General features: G+C 50.5%; 1 protein-coding gene across 1 annotated transcript in view; it reads left to right on the forward strand.

Annotated features, from left to right (window-relative positions):
* EMILIN1 (elastin microfibril interfacer 1) overlaps positions 1-16,331 on the forward strand; it is a 138,503-nt gene that overhangs the window by 113,026 nt on the left and 9,146 nt on the right. Inside the window, exons 2-3 of the mRNA XM_056852368.1 lie at positions 9,790-9,973; positions 16,061-16,186. Of these exons, the coding sequence (XP_056708346.1) occupies positions 9,795-9,973; positions 16,061-16,186 (305 nt within the window). The 5' untranslated portion in view covers positions 9,790-9,794. The remainder of the gene's footprint in view (positions 1-9,789; positions 9,974-16,060; positions 16,187-16,331) is intronic.

Here is a 16,331-nt window from a genome sequence, read left to right on the forward strand (position 1 = left end):
GCCATGGAGTCCAATTGCCAAAGCGGCCCTTTTGTCCAGGTGAATGGCTCTCTATCGGCTGGAGAAGAGTTGCAACAGCAGGAGATCTCCAGCCAGTACCTGTTGGGTTGTAATCAAACAAACGGCTTACAAGTGCTTACAGGAGCATGGAATTCAAAATATGGCACCAAATAAATATTTCCAAAATAGGAAAGAGACAAAGCAATACTTGCAATTAGAAGAATATAATGAGAATGTTGAAAACAGGTACACTTCTAAAGCAACAAATATGTAACAATGGGTGAAGTCCCAAAACAAACCCAGTAGTGAAAATATGCCGGCGTAAACGCTCAGTTCATATCAGTTCGTTGTCTATCAAGTTCATAAATATATCACATAGCAACGGAAACAAGACGTAGAGCAATGGAGATCCGGTAAGCTTCCATTTCGTGTAGACTTTCTCAAGCCTTCCATCTTTCCGTGCAAAATTCATTCAAAATTTGAAGGAAGGTACCTTTCCTATATCTCGGGACGGCAAAAGTAAGACATTTTTCGTGCAGCAAAGCGGGGAGTTAAGAATAAATCATGGAACGACCCCCACCCCCCACCCCTCCGCCGCCCTGCAGATAAACGCCCCATTCCCAGCACTGGCCCAAGAGGCCGATCAGTCCCGCGTCCAGCCCCTCCCTTTCTCTCGCCCCACGAGAGGCTCCTCCGCCCCGCCCCGCCCCGCCTGCACCATTTGCCGGCCCAAGCACAAGTTCTTTGGAGACAGCCAAAAATAGCCGCAGCGAGCGCGCGCGAGAGAGATCCCAGGGCTGCGCTTCAGCCCCGGAGCGGGTCTCCCGGGCAGCCCGCCCGCCCCCCTTCCCCACGAGCACGTGCGCGTATGCGGCGGTGACGACGGAGGAATCCTGCAGTTCCCTTGCAAGCTCGCCTTCGCCCGCGGGAAAGGGACGGGCGGATGGGGAGGGGAGAGAAGGTGGCGAAGCTCCTCGGCCAGTCCCGGGTTGCAACTTGGGATGCTGCGCTCGGCCCCCGTTTCCATTTCTTTTTTTCAAATTTTTATTTTTTCATATATTCGATACAATCAATTGACATTGCCTTTCAATCTTGTCTAATTCTCAATTAAAACTAACATATATATATAACAATTATCTTCCCCTACTTTAACTTCCCCCCTTCCTTCTTCTATCTCTGACTTATCTTCGTTATCCTCTTAGCAATTATTTTCTAATTCTTTATAAAAAAAATTTTTTTTTTAATAAAACCTAGTTATTAAAAAAGAAAAAAAAGTAGAAACAAGAAAATTAACGTAGTCTAAGTTATAACCTTTAACATTTTGCACATTAAGTTCATTTTTGCAATAAACAATCCACGCCTCCCACTCCTTATGGCCCCCGTTTCCATTTCTGGCACCCGATCTAAATGGTTGAGGTTTTCTTCGGCCCTGAACACGCACACGCTGCCTCCGCCTACCCACCCAGAAGCACCGGCGAGGGGTCGGGCGGGGGGGGGGGGAGTCCGAAGGGTCATTCTTCCCTCCCCAAGCCCAACAACAGCATCTTCAAACAGCCTGCAGCGCCCTGAGATTGTTCCCTCCCCGCATCCCCCCTCCGCCGCATCCGCTGGAGGGCTCAGGCGCCTGGGAGCCCCCCCCCCACGACACACCCACGGCCTGGCTCCGTCAAGAGGCGCGAGACAAAATGCAGACCCAGCCGCAGCAACAGAGGCCAGGCTGGGAAAGCAGCGGCCACAGTCTGGTTTGAAAGACAGCTTCCAGGACGCCAGGGGCCTCCCACAACCCCCAGATCTAAGGATGTGTGTGGAAAGTTGCCTTCAAGTCACAGCCGACTCATGGCGACCCCTTTTGGGGTTTTCATGGCAAGAGACTAACAGAGGTGGTTTGCCAGTGCCTTCCTCGGCACAGCAGCCCTGGTATTCCTTGGCGGTCTCCCATCCAAATACTAACCAGGGCTGACCCTGCTTCGCTTCTGAGATCTGACGAGATCAGGCTAGCCTGGGCCATCCAGGTCAGGGCAAATCTAAGGATAAAGGCTGCTATAACCTGCCTTACTGCAACAGAGAGGCCTGAGCTAGTTCTGGATGGACTTCACACACACACACACCCCTGTGTCCAACCACATGCCTTTGGGAAGCTCTCAAAGAGGCAGCAAAGGGGGATTGCCCCCAGGTGTTGTATGCACCTGATATTCAGAGGTAGGTTGCTTCTGAGTATGGAAGCTCCGTTTTAACTATTGGGTCCCTTCAGCCACCCTCTGTAAATTGCGCATTCACACATTAGAGAGTTGCCATATCCTCCACATATTGTGAGCAGGATTGTTTGGGGACTTCTGTGCTGTAAGCAGGTTCCTAGGATGTCATTTTTGCTTTCGTTTAACGTCCCATGTTACTACTGAAGCTGAGTTTCACCTCCAGTTGGTTGCCAGATCTCTACAAGTCAAATCCTATTGCACCATTGGATGCCCCACTCTGTTGATTGTATGGATTTTATTCCGTGTGACCTGCCTTCAGTCCTAGTGAGAAGGGCAGACTATAACTAAATACAAATAAAAAATATATTCCCGGGCATGCCAAGGAGCCACTTTGGATTGAAACAGTGGCACACAGAGAAAGGAAGCATACGCCTTCTCCCCCACACCATTTTACCACACCAGAAACTGTCCTGGGGAGCTGCTGTTTGCCCTCTTGAGGGAAACTTACACATAACCAACCAGTGCACGCAAGCGTCCTCAACAGGGCAAATCGCAGCTAGTCGGGACCATGTTAGGTTGGGGGGAAATTCGGGGGGAGGCTTAAGCCCCCTTTTCCCACATACCTCAATCCCAATTCAATTAAGGCACCACCGACCTGGGAAATAAGTAACAAGCAGGGAACTCTCAGAGCACGTGTGGTCAACAGGAGCATATGGGGGAAAGCATGAAGGCTTTGTAACCAATGAATTGGCCCTAATTCTTTTATGAAGTCATCTCAGCTGGAGGCCATTACCACCTGTTTTTCCTTTAAGAGAGTCCTCAAGTAAAACCCACCCCCATTGCTCAGCCTGAACTTCTGTGACTGGGGCGAAGTTGCAACCGTTGGCTGATATACCCCTTTGCCTCATACACAAACCAAAGATCTGAGAGCTAGCATGGTGTATCAGCATGGTTAGAGTCAAACTACAATCTGGGAGACTCAGGTTCAAATCTCCGCCCTGCCATAGAAGCTTGCTGGATGACCTCGGGCCAGTCAGATTCTCAGCTTAGCCTACCTCACAAGGTTGTTGTGAGGTTAAAATAGAGGAGAGGAGAACATCATAAGCAGCTTTGATTCCCCACTGCGTCGAAAGGCAGGCAAATAAATAAATAAATAAGCTATGGTAATGGGATTTATAACCCTTAGGTAACATCTCACCCCTTCAGAGGATGCAAAATCCAAACTGGGAGGAAATATGCATCCATTCCTCTTCAATGCCCCGTTGTCAGGGCTGAGACTAGCCCTACCAGTAGGGTTTCCAACCACCAGGTACTAGCTGGAGATCTGCTATTACAACTGATCTCCAGCCAATAGAGATCAGTTCACCTGGAGAAAACGGCCACTTTGGCACTTGGACTCTACGGCATTAAAGTCCCTCCCCAAACCCCGCCCTCCTCAGGCTTTGCCCCCAAAACTGCTCACTGGTAGCAAAGGGACCTGGCAACCTTACCTACCACATATAGAGTGAAACTTAGCTACTTCCATGACTCAGCAAGCCAGACTGCTGGTATTTAAATCCGGGCACGTTCCCTGACTGGAAAGTGGCACTTCCCACAGAACCCCAGCATTTCCCACCGCATAGCCCTGTCCCCGGCAGTGGAAGAAGCAGAGCTGGGGGGAATGGACCTGCTTTCCTTCTTTGGGGGAAAGGATTAATCTATCTTTATTTTGCTGTTTCTCCACAGAGTTCAGAGTGACATGCATGGTTCTCCCCTCATCCATTTTGTCCTCCCATCAGTTCTGTGAGACCGGTTACGCTGAGAAAGAGTGAGTTGCCCAAGGTCACTCTACGAGCATCGTAGCAAAGCGAAGGTTGGGACTCTGGTTTCCCCGCTTGTCGTCTGATGCTGTAGCCACAACACCACACTACCACTACAATGGCTCTGGATTTTGGCTTATTGGTGATTCCAGATTGTCCACAGCCAATCTTGTGTCCTGTGGTGCTCTTGGCCAGATGCCAACCAGATTTTGTTTTTTTGCCTGCTTGCCATTTTGCACTCAATGGGCTTTTAAAAAATGGGTTTTTAAAAATAGGAGCCATCTTTAAAAGCGACAGTCAGTGGTCAGTGCCTAGCTACTATAGTCCCCTTCTGGGGATGACTGTTACCTCTGATGTTGGAGTGCCATACTAAGATCTGGGAGACCCAAGTTCAAATTCCCACTGCCCACAAAGCACTCTGGTTGACTGGACTAACCTATATCACAGGGTTGTTTTGAGGAGGCAAGGACTGTCCTAAGCTTCTTAGAGGAAGGACAAGAAAAAGTCACTATGGGGGGGGGCTTCCTCTCATTCCTCTCCATCCAGAAATACTTGGAGCAATGTGGTGTGTGCGTGTGGGGGGAATTCTTTTGAGATAGTTATGGCCCAGGAGTTTGGTGGGGGAAGAGGGAGAAAATGTGTGTGTGTGCTATTGATCTTTTTGCGTATTTTATTGAAACCCAGTCTGAATTTCTGGTGGGTTATTTTACCTTAAAAGGGAAGTAAAAACTGGGTATGCTACAACCCCACCCCGCAAAAGCAGGGCTCTTTTAAAACTGCCTAGACTACAGCTTCATGGTCCCTCCCCCAAAAAACACACACACCTTTTTTTCTCCCCCTTTCCCATCACTCTTCACTGCAACAGTCTTATGGCGCCCCTGATAGCCTCATGCTGGCTGCCCGAATGTCTGTTTGATTACATCATCCTTCTTTACCCTATGACATCACCACTTCTGCAGCGGTAAGTGAGATGTAAGTGATGTTACCAGCAATGGAAGGCTTTAGGGATTCCATCTCCCCCATACACTGATCAGACGGAGCTGTCTTCTCCCCCTCCCATTGGCTCTTTGGTGTCCTGTTGGGGGCGCCACTGGGGAAGCACAGGGCAATATGTGATTGGAGGCTGTGTTACATCTAGGGCTTGCAAGCTCCATGGCAGGGGCAGTCTGTTTTTTGCCTGTACCCAAAAGGTGTAGTACTACACCCCAGAAGTCCAGAGTATAGGATCCTTGGGACAACACATGGGGGATTGGGGTGGACGTCACACAGTGTGCTGTTCTCTGGCAGGGCAAAGATTATTTTTTCCCCATGGAGGGAGGAATTGCCTGGCACAAGGTTGGCTTGTGCAGAGTTTATAGGCCACAAAACAAAGGGTTTAATCCAAGCAATAGGTCAACACTGTGACCTTCCAGACACCCTCCCCACAGGATCCCCCCCTTGCTTGGCTACTATATGTCCCCTTGTCCCCTCCCCACCAGCAAACCCCTTTGCCCTCCCTGAGAACTCTGAACTTCTGCCCCTCCTTCCCCCATAGCATGCAAATAATAAACTCATGGCTGGAAGCCCAGAGTTATAATATGAGGAGGGAGATCCTGGAGTTGCAGGCATCATGTAATGCGTGTGACATGGGGGTCTTGCAAAGGACACTGCGCGGGGCGGGGAGGAACTTAAAGCTCCATTCCTGGCTGCAGTGCAAGAAGAAGCGCTGGGTAGAGAGGGGGGTCTCTGCATCCTTGGACTGGAGCAGTATAACTGGGTAACTTGGAGCTAAGCCGAGCCTATACCCCTAGGAAGGGAGACCCCTGCGAGCCACTTCTTTCAATGACAAGGGTCAGAGGATGTGAAATGGTGCCTCTGAGCATGTTCAGAATGCATGCATTCATTCATTTTTCAAATTTGTATCCTGCCCTCCCCAGCAAGCTGGCTCAGGGTAGGTAACATAATTAAAACATAACATACAATCCAATAATACAATAAAAGCAGCAATAAAATCCTCAGCCATAAAATCCTCAGATGGGGTTGTGGGCACCATACAAGTGGCACCCCTTCTACTCATGTTGGAAGGAGGGGGGAGGCCAGTAATGATGGTATCTGCGGCTGTCCTCAGTTGTAGGCCTGGTGGAAAAGCTCTGCCTTCATCTTGTCTCCTTTTAGGTTTTTACAAATTACACATGAAGCTGCTTTATATGGAATCAGACCATCGGTTCATCAAGATTAGTATTGTCCACTCAGACTGGCAACAGCTCTCCCGGGTCTCAGGCAAAGGTATTTCACATCACCTATTGACAGATACTTTTAACTGGAGATGCCAGGGATGGAACACAGGACCTATTGCATGCAAAGGAGAGGCTCTTCCACTGAGCCAGAGACATTCCCTAAAGTTAGGGGGGTTATTAAGGGGGATAGATCTAGGATTACCATTTGGCACAGGACTATGTGCATGATACACATTCAAAAGGTGCAGCCTTGGCATGTGTTGATGGGAAAGCTACACCAGTTGAATTTCTGCCATTTTGTGCAGATGTTGAAGGCCTAGAGCCTTGGTCAGGAAACAGAGGCAACCTAAGGCAGGGATGTCGGAGGGATTTCAGAGGGTCAGTGGGTAGAACCCCACCCACCTTTCTTTTGGAAATAAATCTCTGGGCTCAAATTGCCTCTGTTCCCACCCACCAACTCACCAGCTCCTGCTCCCTCCTCCCACTTTTGCCTGCTTGTGGCCAGATCTCTCCCCCCAAGATGAAAGTCCAGCTGCGCCTGCAGGCAATTCCCAGCTGGTGGAGCAGCATCTGTGTTGTGCCTTGCAGGCCTCCGGCCTGCATGTTCTGTCCCCCTCCTCCCCGGGCCCAGCGGAAGTCGAGGCCACTGGATTTGCTTGGCCCTGCCTGTTCTCCCTAGGCTGATGGCTTTTGCAGAGACAGGCCAGCAAGCGCCAGACCGCCGGCTCGGCATGCGGATGAGCAAAACAGTGAGCAAGAGGGCCTGTTGGGGGCAGGATCCCCAGAGAGTGAGTGTGAGAATACTGGCTTGGTTAGCACCAGTGGGTCTCTGGTTGAACTTGGCTGCAAATGAGATGTCCTTCCAGCCCTGGCCACTGCCTACAATTCCTTGAGTGTATCACTTTAGTACAGCTCCTGACACATCTTCAGCGCTAGCGTGATGCTATGCTAGCAGTAGTCAGTAAACAGAAGCATCAAATGTTTATTGAGCCCAGCAGAGTTCTTGGCTGATCCACAGCCCACGTTTGGGGGAAGGGAGGGCCACACATACAGAGACCATGTTGCACCATCTCCAAACCTAACTTGAAATCTTCAACTCTCTCTGTCTCTCTCTGTGTCTCCTAGCACTTTAGCTGCAAGTTTGGATCTCAGTGTACTTCGAATAGGAATGTAAGGGTGTACTACATGACAAAGAGCCCCTTCCCCTTTACTTCTCCATCTTGCAACATTATTTATTTGACAGGCCCAGGCCAAAATTGATTTAACACCCCCTCCCGGCAGACTTCCAAAATCCCCAGCATGGCCTGTAACGTCATCTAATATGAGCTGCCCCCAAACCTCCCTGCCCAGGAGTTCTTGATACTCACATGTTAAGGTTGCCAGCCCCAAAATTCTAGTGCCTGCGGACAGAATCCTACCTCTCTACCTATCACATTTGTATCCGACCCTTTCTCCAAAAAGGTAGCTTCTCTCATATTTCTTCCTACAACAGCCCTGTGATGTAGGTTAGGCTTCATGACTAAACCCAGGTCACTCCAGTCCTAGAACAACATAATTGCATACCACTGAGGATCAAGGGATTGAACAATTCTGGGGTTGGAACTGGGTAGTTCTTGATGAGTCCAGCATGGAGACCTGGGCAAAAGTTTGAGGTATACAGCTAAAGAAATCCAACTGAAAGAGGCTCCCTGCAGATCTGGATCAAGCTCAAAGAAAAAGAAATAATCCAGGGTTGCCTCCCCCACCAGTAAGATGGTGACCCTCCCACATGCTCAGGTTAAATGGAACAGATCAAGGATGTGTGGAGGCAGGATGGCGGGATGCCCTCTCAGACTTTCAATTGGAGCCCAAAGCCTGTTTTCAACATTAGGGTCCTACCCAGGCGCAAGGGAAACTATAAGAGTTCCTCTGAGCATGTGTGGAGGGCCTTTAGCACTGAGTAACTGCATCTAGCCTTCATGCTCTAGGGATTAGCGGGTATGGACTTCCATGTCAGAGGACATTTCGTCAAGTCTCCACACCTTTCTGTTTTTTAAAGTGATTGTCAGTTAGCAGTAGGGTTGCCAACCTCCAGGTAGTAGCTGGAGATTTCCCGCTATTACAACTGATCTCCAGCTAATAGAGATCTGTTCACCTGGATAAAATGGCTGCTTTGGCATTTGGACTCTATGGCATTGAAGTCCCTCCCCTCTCCAAACCCTGTCCTCCTCAGGCTCTGCCCCAAAAATCTCCAAGTATTTCCCAACCCGGAACTGGCAACCCTAGTTAGCAGGTCTTTTACGACAATGAGTGGGGAGGGGGGCAGGGGGAAGATGGCCCAGCAGAAAGATGGATAGAGAATTTCCAGAGACTCTGAGATGTGTCATGTTAAGTAATCCCCACCAGAGCCTCACCAAACCTCTAAGAAGCCCCTTCCCTCACCAAAACCTCGGAGGTCCCTCATGGGTAGCTGCACTGTGTTGCATGGCCCTGTGGTCAGCTGCCCACTCTCCACGCTGAGGTTTGGCAGTTCTGGGGTTCCCTGGGAACTTGGCAGCACAGGAAACGCCGTGTGGGATGGCGGGGTTGTAATGCGCTGAACACAGTAAGGAAGCAGGTGAGACGGGCCACGGAGCAGCAAGGGATCGGTTAGGATAAAAAGAGGTCCCGCAACGATCTCAGCCCACGGAAACGAGGGGGAGACGAGCGTTGCCTTCCCAGAAACAAAGAGTTCCCTGTCTCACTGGCGGTGCCGCGCACAAACCCATCCTCTGGTGAGATGGTCCAGACAGACAAACCGCCTGCTGGCGACTGTCCTGGCCGGTGTCGTCAGAGAGCCGAGGCGGGGGCAGAAACATGGCCCGTGGATCTTATCACGTTTGTAGGTTTATCAGTCATGGAGGGAGGGGGGGAGGCTGGGGACAGAGCCACGGATACAGGAGGTGGCTCCTTCTCCCAGGTCTTGTGAGCAGGAGTCCTGGCACAGCGGGTACGTGGACAGCCGCCCCGTGGCAGGGACTTCACTCGGTAGCTGTGTCGTGCCGACTCCCATGGGCTGCGTTGGCTCCATGCCCGGCCCCTCTCGCTTTCCCATTCCTGTTCGCTCCCCCCCCTCGACTGTTCCCGTCCCGACTGTAACGAGAAGCAGATGTGAGCAGTGCAAACCCGGCATGGGGGGGGGAAGGGGGGCAGTGAAGCAGGAACTGAAGTTGCAGAAAATCCCTTCGTAGGGGCTGGCTGAGGGGGGGACGCGTGAAGGGCCAAGGCCGGCCCAGGGGCGAGGGAGCCAGTGGTGGGGCAGGCAGTAGGGGAAACCCAGGATGGGGAAGGCTGGCGGGGGGAGCAGGGAGCTGGGCCCCAGAGTTGCCAGGCAGGAAGTCAGGGGGGAGTGAGCAAGCCAGCTCTGGGAAGTTTGCAAAGCTGTCAGAGTGTGTGGAGAGAGCGACCGAGCAAAGCCCTCTCCGCCCGCCTGGCGACGGGGCTAAGGCTTCAAGGGAAAGGAAAGGGGGGGGGACCCTCCAGCTGTTGGCAGCATCTCTGGCCCGAAGGCCCACACCATGCGCGGCTGACGAGGGACCTCGGGGACAGGACCTCGAGAACCGGGGATGGCCGGCCCCGTGGCCCCGGTGTGGCTCTGCATCTGGTGGGGCCTGCTGGCTAGGCAGGCCTGGGGCATGAACTACCCTCCCCGGTACAGCCTGTACACGGGGGCTGGCCTGCCGTTCACGCAGCTCCAAAGCACGGCTCAAGCACCCAACGGTGCCCGGGTGGCCAGCCGCCACAGGTAAGCGAGCCGGGAGGGCGATGTGGCAGGGTGGCAGGGCCAGGAGCATGGGCCACGTTGGGGAGGAAAAGGGGAGGGTTAAGACCAGAGAATCCCATTATCTGGACCGCCACAAGGAAGAGCGAAAGAGAATTGGGAGGTGTAGGCCAGGAATGCGCCCCCCCACACACACACTTATAAGAGGAACCCAAGAGCAAAAGCCCATTGTAGCGAAGCCTAAGGAGAGCAGGATTCCCAGCCGCTGCTGCTAGTGAGGAAATGGGGGAGGCGGAAGGTTACCGTTTGCTTATCTGCTCATGCTAATTGATTTTAATATATGCAAGTTTTAAATGGCTTGTTCTTTAGAACTGAGTTCCAGAAGGCCCAGTCTCATTAAGATGCCTTCAGATCTTAAACCGGGCAATCATGAGAGATCACCTGGAACGGATACCTGGACTCCTGTTTTGTTCACATGTATTGGGGGGGGGTGTTAGGATTTGGGACCAGGTGTTGTCATGGCAACAGGTTTCTCTGCTAAGAAAAGGTGGAGGGATCTGGCCCGTGTAGTTTAAGGCCTGTCGTTGCGCCACCCCCCAAGCCAGAATATCTGCCCGTCCCTCATGCCCTCCCTTGATCTTATTGTTTGGCTGTTGGCGGGCCATTCACAAAATCACGAGCGAGCTGTGTGTGTGTGTGTGTGGTTTGTGTGTATGTGGTTTGTCCAGGATGTAGGGCTAGGTGGGCCTGGTTGCCAGCGACTGAGTGAATTAGGGGACTGTCGGCATTGGGGCTGGGATGGAGAGACTGTGGCTCCTTGTGCCTTATGTGGGCTGGTACCGAATCAGTGGGGTTTCCGGGACATCCGATGGGATTTTTAGACAGTGGGCAAGGAGGCGAGGAGACGGCTGGATGTGGGGGGAGACTTTTCGTTAAAACTGCGAGCGGGGGATAACTCACAGCTGGGCATATCAGACTTCTTTGTTGGTGGCGTAGGGGAGAGAGAGGTGGCGGCTGGAGATCTCCTGCAATTACAGCGGATCTCCAGACAACAGAGATCAGTTCCCCTGGAGAAAATGGCTGCTTTGGCAATTGGACTCTACGGCATTGAAGTCCCTCCCCTCTCCAAACCCCGCCCTCCTCAGGCTCCGTCCCCCAAATCTCCAGGTATTTTCCAACCTGGAGCTGGCAACCCTAAGAGGAAGAGAGGCCTAGGGGGTGGTTTGTCACCCAGTTGGGGGGTGGCACACTGGAAGACTGTCTCTCTAAGCTGCAGTGACATCCGCAGCAACGTTGCATTGTGGTGGGGGGAACGAAAGGGCTTAGGAAACCACCTGAACCAAAACAGCAACATGAGGTGGTCCATGGCATGGGGGTGGATGGGGTGGCAACTTGGGAAGGAGGCTGCCCCGCCCCCATTTACCTAACCAGGCCCCTCCAAATGGGCTTTTTTTTACAGGCTCCCTACTTAGGCTTGACAACCTCCAGATGGGGGCTTGAGATCTCTTGGGATTACAACTGATCTCCAGGCGACAGAGATCAGTTCACCTGGAAAAAATGGCCACTTTGGAAGGTGGACTCAATGGCATTTATACCCCATTGAAGTCCCTCACCTCCCCAAATCCCGCTGTCATCAGGATCTACCCCCAAAATCTCCCAGTATCTCCCAGCCCAGAGCTGGCAACCCCGTCCCTACTTCATTTGATGAATAGGCCTCTTTTCAGCCACAGTCCCGCTTTCAAAAACAATTTAAATCTCCAACTGTCATTAGCCAGAACAAAAAAAACACGATACCATGAAAAGAATCCATGCACAAGTTTAAAATAGCAGCTGGCCAAAAATAGAACTCAGGCCTCAAAACCATGTCAAGCTGATAAATTGTAAACGGTGTACCTGCAATTTCCAATGGAACACAGCCCTGTTTACTCCAATCCCCAGAGGCTGTGTTTTAAAGATGCATGATCAGAGAGAGGCACAGGCTGCCCTGAAGTTTGTTTGGAAATGCCCCACCCTCAGTTTGGGAACCCAGATGTGCGTGGGTTGGAGGGGGAGCTGCTTACAAAGAGCCAATGCTGTGGGAAAGACACACTGCACATGCTCAGAGGATGCCCTCTGTTATCTCAGATGTTCCAGAGCTGAGCAGACTAAAAACAATTTTGGGCTGATCCCTGGGATTTCCTGTGCAACTGGGAAGGTTGGGAGGTGAACAGGGCAATGATTAACCAGTTCAGGGAGGTTTGTTTGCTAGATCAGACCAGTCTCCGCCAGGAATGGCTGGAGGCAACTTTGGACAGGCTTGTTCCCAGCTGTGGCCTCCTGACCAAGTTATGCCTTGATCAAAGGTCCCTGGACCCCATGGGAACCGGCTGGGCGGAGATAAAAGGGATTCCTGACACAACAACCCCAGGCCCGCACGAGCACTGAGCTGTGACCAGCCACTACTGGTGTGGGGAATAGAAGCTGGCAACGGTGTCACGAACGTCCTGGGCAGAGTTCAGTGACTCCCCATGGTTTTTCCAAAAACTACCATCCATTCACAAAAAGAAAAATTAAGGGGAAATATCCCTGTGGCTTTACCTCTGTTGTGGTGCCCTGAAAAACTGATTTGGGCGGCCAAGATTGCTTTCATCTGGGTAGCAGGGCTTTCTGAGCATCTCAAAACAACGTCTTCTTAGGCTAAGATTGCAGGAAGATGTACAAGGGCAATAGAATTGAAAAAATCCCCCAAATAGCAATAGTGTAATAGCTTTCGTTAAGGCCAGCAAATACAGTAGGATGTTTTTAGTTGGTCCTAAAACAGGGTATAACATCATTGTTGCTTGGGGTTTCTTCCTAGGCCCCTGCCAATTTTAAATAGTCAGTTTCCCAAAGACTAACAGTGAGCGTACACACCTTAAGGCCTTAAGCCCTTTCTGGCATGTTACTAAAGAAAAGTGAAAAGCTGATACCTCTGTTGATCAAACACCCCCCAAATTTATCTTGGTTTAGAATTCTTTTCTCCCCTAACATTTGATTAATAAAGCAAGGACGAACTTAATTGAATCATTATCAGGAGGTGATTTGGGAAGGAGGTGAGGCCCAAAGGGTCTCCCAGGTCCCAAAACAGAATTTTAAATCTGACACGGTGTTCCTAGTTCTCTTAATATTAGGTTGATGCCAGGAAGTAGTTTTTGCAAGACAACGGAAAGTGGTTTGAGAAAGGCATTGCTTTCCATGGTTTGCGAACACATTTCATTTAAGCAGAATTTTGAACCATCTTAGAGAATAATAGATTTATTAGGCACATATTTTTGCAGCCTGGGGCCCACCGAAGCGGAAGGCATAACAAATCTATGAGTTGTTAAGGTGCTACAGGACCCTTTGGTTATATTCAGACATTGCAAACATACCAGAGTTTGTGAGGAGGAGAATGAGCATGATTTGTTTTCAGGCTCTGCAGTCCCTCCCTCCTCCCGGAGTCTTCCTGGTTTAGGAAGTTTCGAGGTAGCCATGTTGGTTTGTAGGAGAGGAGCTAGATTCAAGTCCAGTAGCACCTTAGAGGCCAATATGATCTGACGAAGGGAGCTTTGAGTATTGAAAACTTGCACCATGAAAATCTTGTTGGTCTCTTGGACCTGAATCTAGCTGGCTTAGGAAGTCTTTGGAAGTTTTTCACACAATGCATAGTTAAATTGTGGAACTCCCTGCCCCAGGATGTGGTGATGGCTGCCAGCTTGGAGGGCTTTAAGAGGGGAGTGGACATATTCATGGAGGAGAGGGGTATTCATGGCTGCTAGTTAGAATGGAGATTAGTCATGCTGCATACCTATTCTCCCTAGTATCAGAGGAGCATGCCTATTATTTTGGGTGCGGTGGAACACAGGCAGGATGGTGCTGCTGCACTCGTCTTGTTAGTGGTTTCCTAGAGGCACCTGGTTGGCCACTGTGTGTACAGACTGCTGGACTTGATGGGCCTTCGTCTGATCCAGCAGGGCCTTTCTTATGTTCTTATGTCTAACCACAGTGTTGTCATATCTGAATTTTAGTGTCATAATAAATCAGGGTTTGTTGCTTGACCCCAAGCTGGAATTCTAAACCCCACTGTGACCCAGCATCTAACCTACTTCAAACATCACAATAAACTATGGCTAAAGTGAAACCTTTTAAAACCAGGAAGCCTTCAATCTCAACTCTAAGAGGAATTGGGGGGAGGTATTTTGTTATTACATCTGAATATGGCCCACATTGTTTATTTATGGCTGTACCAGTATTTTTTTTTTTGCCTCATTGTCACTTCTGATCAAACAGGCTTTGCCAGTTTCAAAGTAAGTACATTAACCTGTCTGACCTGTTTGACCAGGGAACAAAAGTGAGATGTGAGCAAAAACCACAAACAGTGATTCTCTTTCAAATGGCCTTTAATTCTGTGAAAAAACTGTCTATGGCCAGCCTATATTGAGACATCCTTTTCATGCCACAGAGATGGACCCCATTGAAGGAATTGTCTCCCTCCCTCTGTGGAGGGCCCAGACATCGCCTATAGATAGATCCCCTTCATTCATTGTCCGAAGCTCCTCCCATGGAGGTGTCTCCTGTGATTTTTAAAAAAATTGCTAAAAATGTGAGGAGCAGGGATTCCTAGCCAGGTCCCTGAGCTCATTACATCATCCCCCCCCCCCTTACAGGAAGAAACAGATCATACAGTTTTAAGTGAGTCACTGATGAGGCCATTGAGATGCAAAAGCCTGCATTCTTATGTGATTATTTTAAATTGGGATTCGATAAAAGGAAAGACACGAAAACTCCATTACTAAGGAGTTTGGCTTGGCTGCAGTTCTGGATCCTGCGTACGGCAAGGAACTCTATAAAGAAAGATTTGGGGTGAGGCAGAGAGCAGCAGGAAAAGAGGAAGACCCAACAAGAGATGGATGGACTCAATAAAGGAAGCCACAGCCTTCAATTTGCAAGATCTGAGCAAGGCTGTCAAAGACAGGACATTTTGGAGGACTTTCATTCATAGGGTCACCATGAGGAAGCGACTTGACGGCACTTAACACACACACAGATGCCCAGTTGTCCCATCTGAATTCTCAAAACTCTGCATGGGGGGTTATTTTTGGATGGGAAAAACGTGCATCTAGAGAGTGGCAAATCCAAGGCAAAACCTCCTGCGCAGAAATGGCAATAATGTGTTGGCACATCAAGATCTTAGCAACTGGGGAGGCACAGAAGTATTTTGGGGACCGGAAATAGGTCGTTGGCACCGGTGTGGGGCAATGCTAGATCTGTTTCCTTTTCCTGGGTGCTTGAGTGGGTGTGTCACCCTCTGCTTGATCACCCTTTAGCCTGGGGTTAAACAACAGAGGTAACAGGCCTTCTACCTGCCTGGAAACAACAGCCTTGCATCTGGAAGTTCAGCCACCTAGCCCCTAATGGCGGGGTGGGTGGGTTGCAGAATACACTGTAGATGCTCAGAGAAACACTCTGAAGGCTGAACTGTAACGTGCTGGAGCCAAGCTTTTCATCCCAGCCTCCAACCTTTTGTTCAGTCTTCCTGACCTCGAGTATGGGTATTGCCAGGGCTTGGAAACTGGAACGGAGTGGGACTGTGGACTCAGTCTTTGTTTGTTGGAGCTGGATGGGCAGTGGCTGGGTGGCAAGAGCATTTGCTTTGCATGTGGAAGGCCCCAGGTCCAGTCTTCATCATCTTCATTTCCAAGGATCTGGTGGATAGTAATGTGAAAGACCTCTGCCTGAGGACCTGGAGAGCCACTGCCAGTCAGAGTAGCCAGTAGTGACCTTGATAGATCAGTGGTCAGACTCAGTATATGGGGAGGGGCTGTGGCTCAGTTTGTAGAGCCTCTGCTTGGCATGCAGAAGGTCCCAGGTTCAATCCCCTGCATCTCCAGATAAAGGAACCAGGCAAGTAGATGATGTGAAAGACCCCTGCCTGAGACCCTGGAGAGCTGCTGCCGGTCTGAGTAGACAATACTGACTTTGATGGGCCATGGGTCTGATTCAGTATAAGGCAGCTTCATGTGTTCGTGGCAGCTTCCTTTGTTCATGCAAGGCGATCTTGTCCACAAACCAGTCTCTGCTTCAACCACATAATCTTCCCACCCTCCCTTGTAGGAACTGGTGTGCCTACGTGGTGTCACGTAGTGTGAGCTGCGTGGTAGAGGATGGCGTCGACACCTACGTGAAGCCGGACTACCAACCATGTGTCTGGGGGCAGATCCAGTGCCCCCGTGTTGTCATGTGAGTGTGGGATAACATGGGGTGCCATCCTGCCAAAAACACAAGAGCAAGCAGAATTGGAGCCACACTGGGCTGGGTCAGAGTGCGTCAACAGACAGAGGGCACCAGCAGGACAGCGGAGGGCGATTGCCACAATACGGGGTTT

This window comes from Euleptes europaea, chromosome 7 (genome assembly GCF_029931775.1).
Source record: "Euleptes europaea isolate rEulEur1 chromosome 7, rEulEur1.hap1, whole genome shotgun sequence".
NCBI lineage: Eukaryota > Metazoa > Chordata > Lepidosauria > Squamata > Sphaerodactylidae > Euleptes > Euleptes europaea.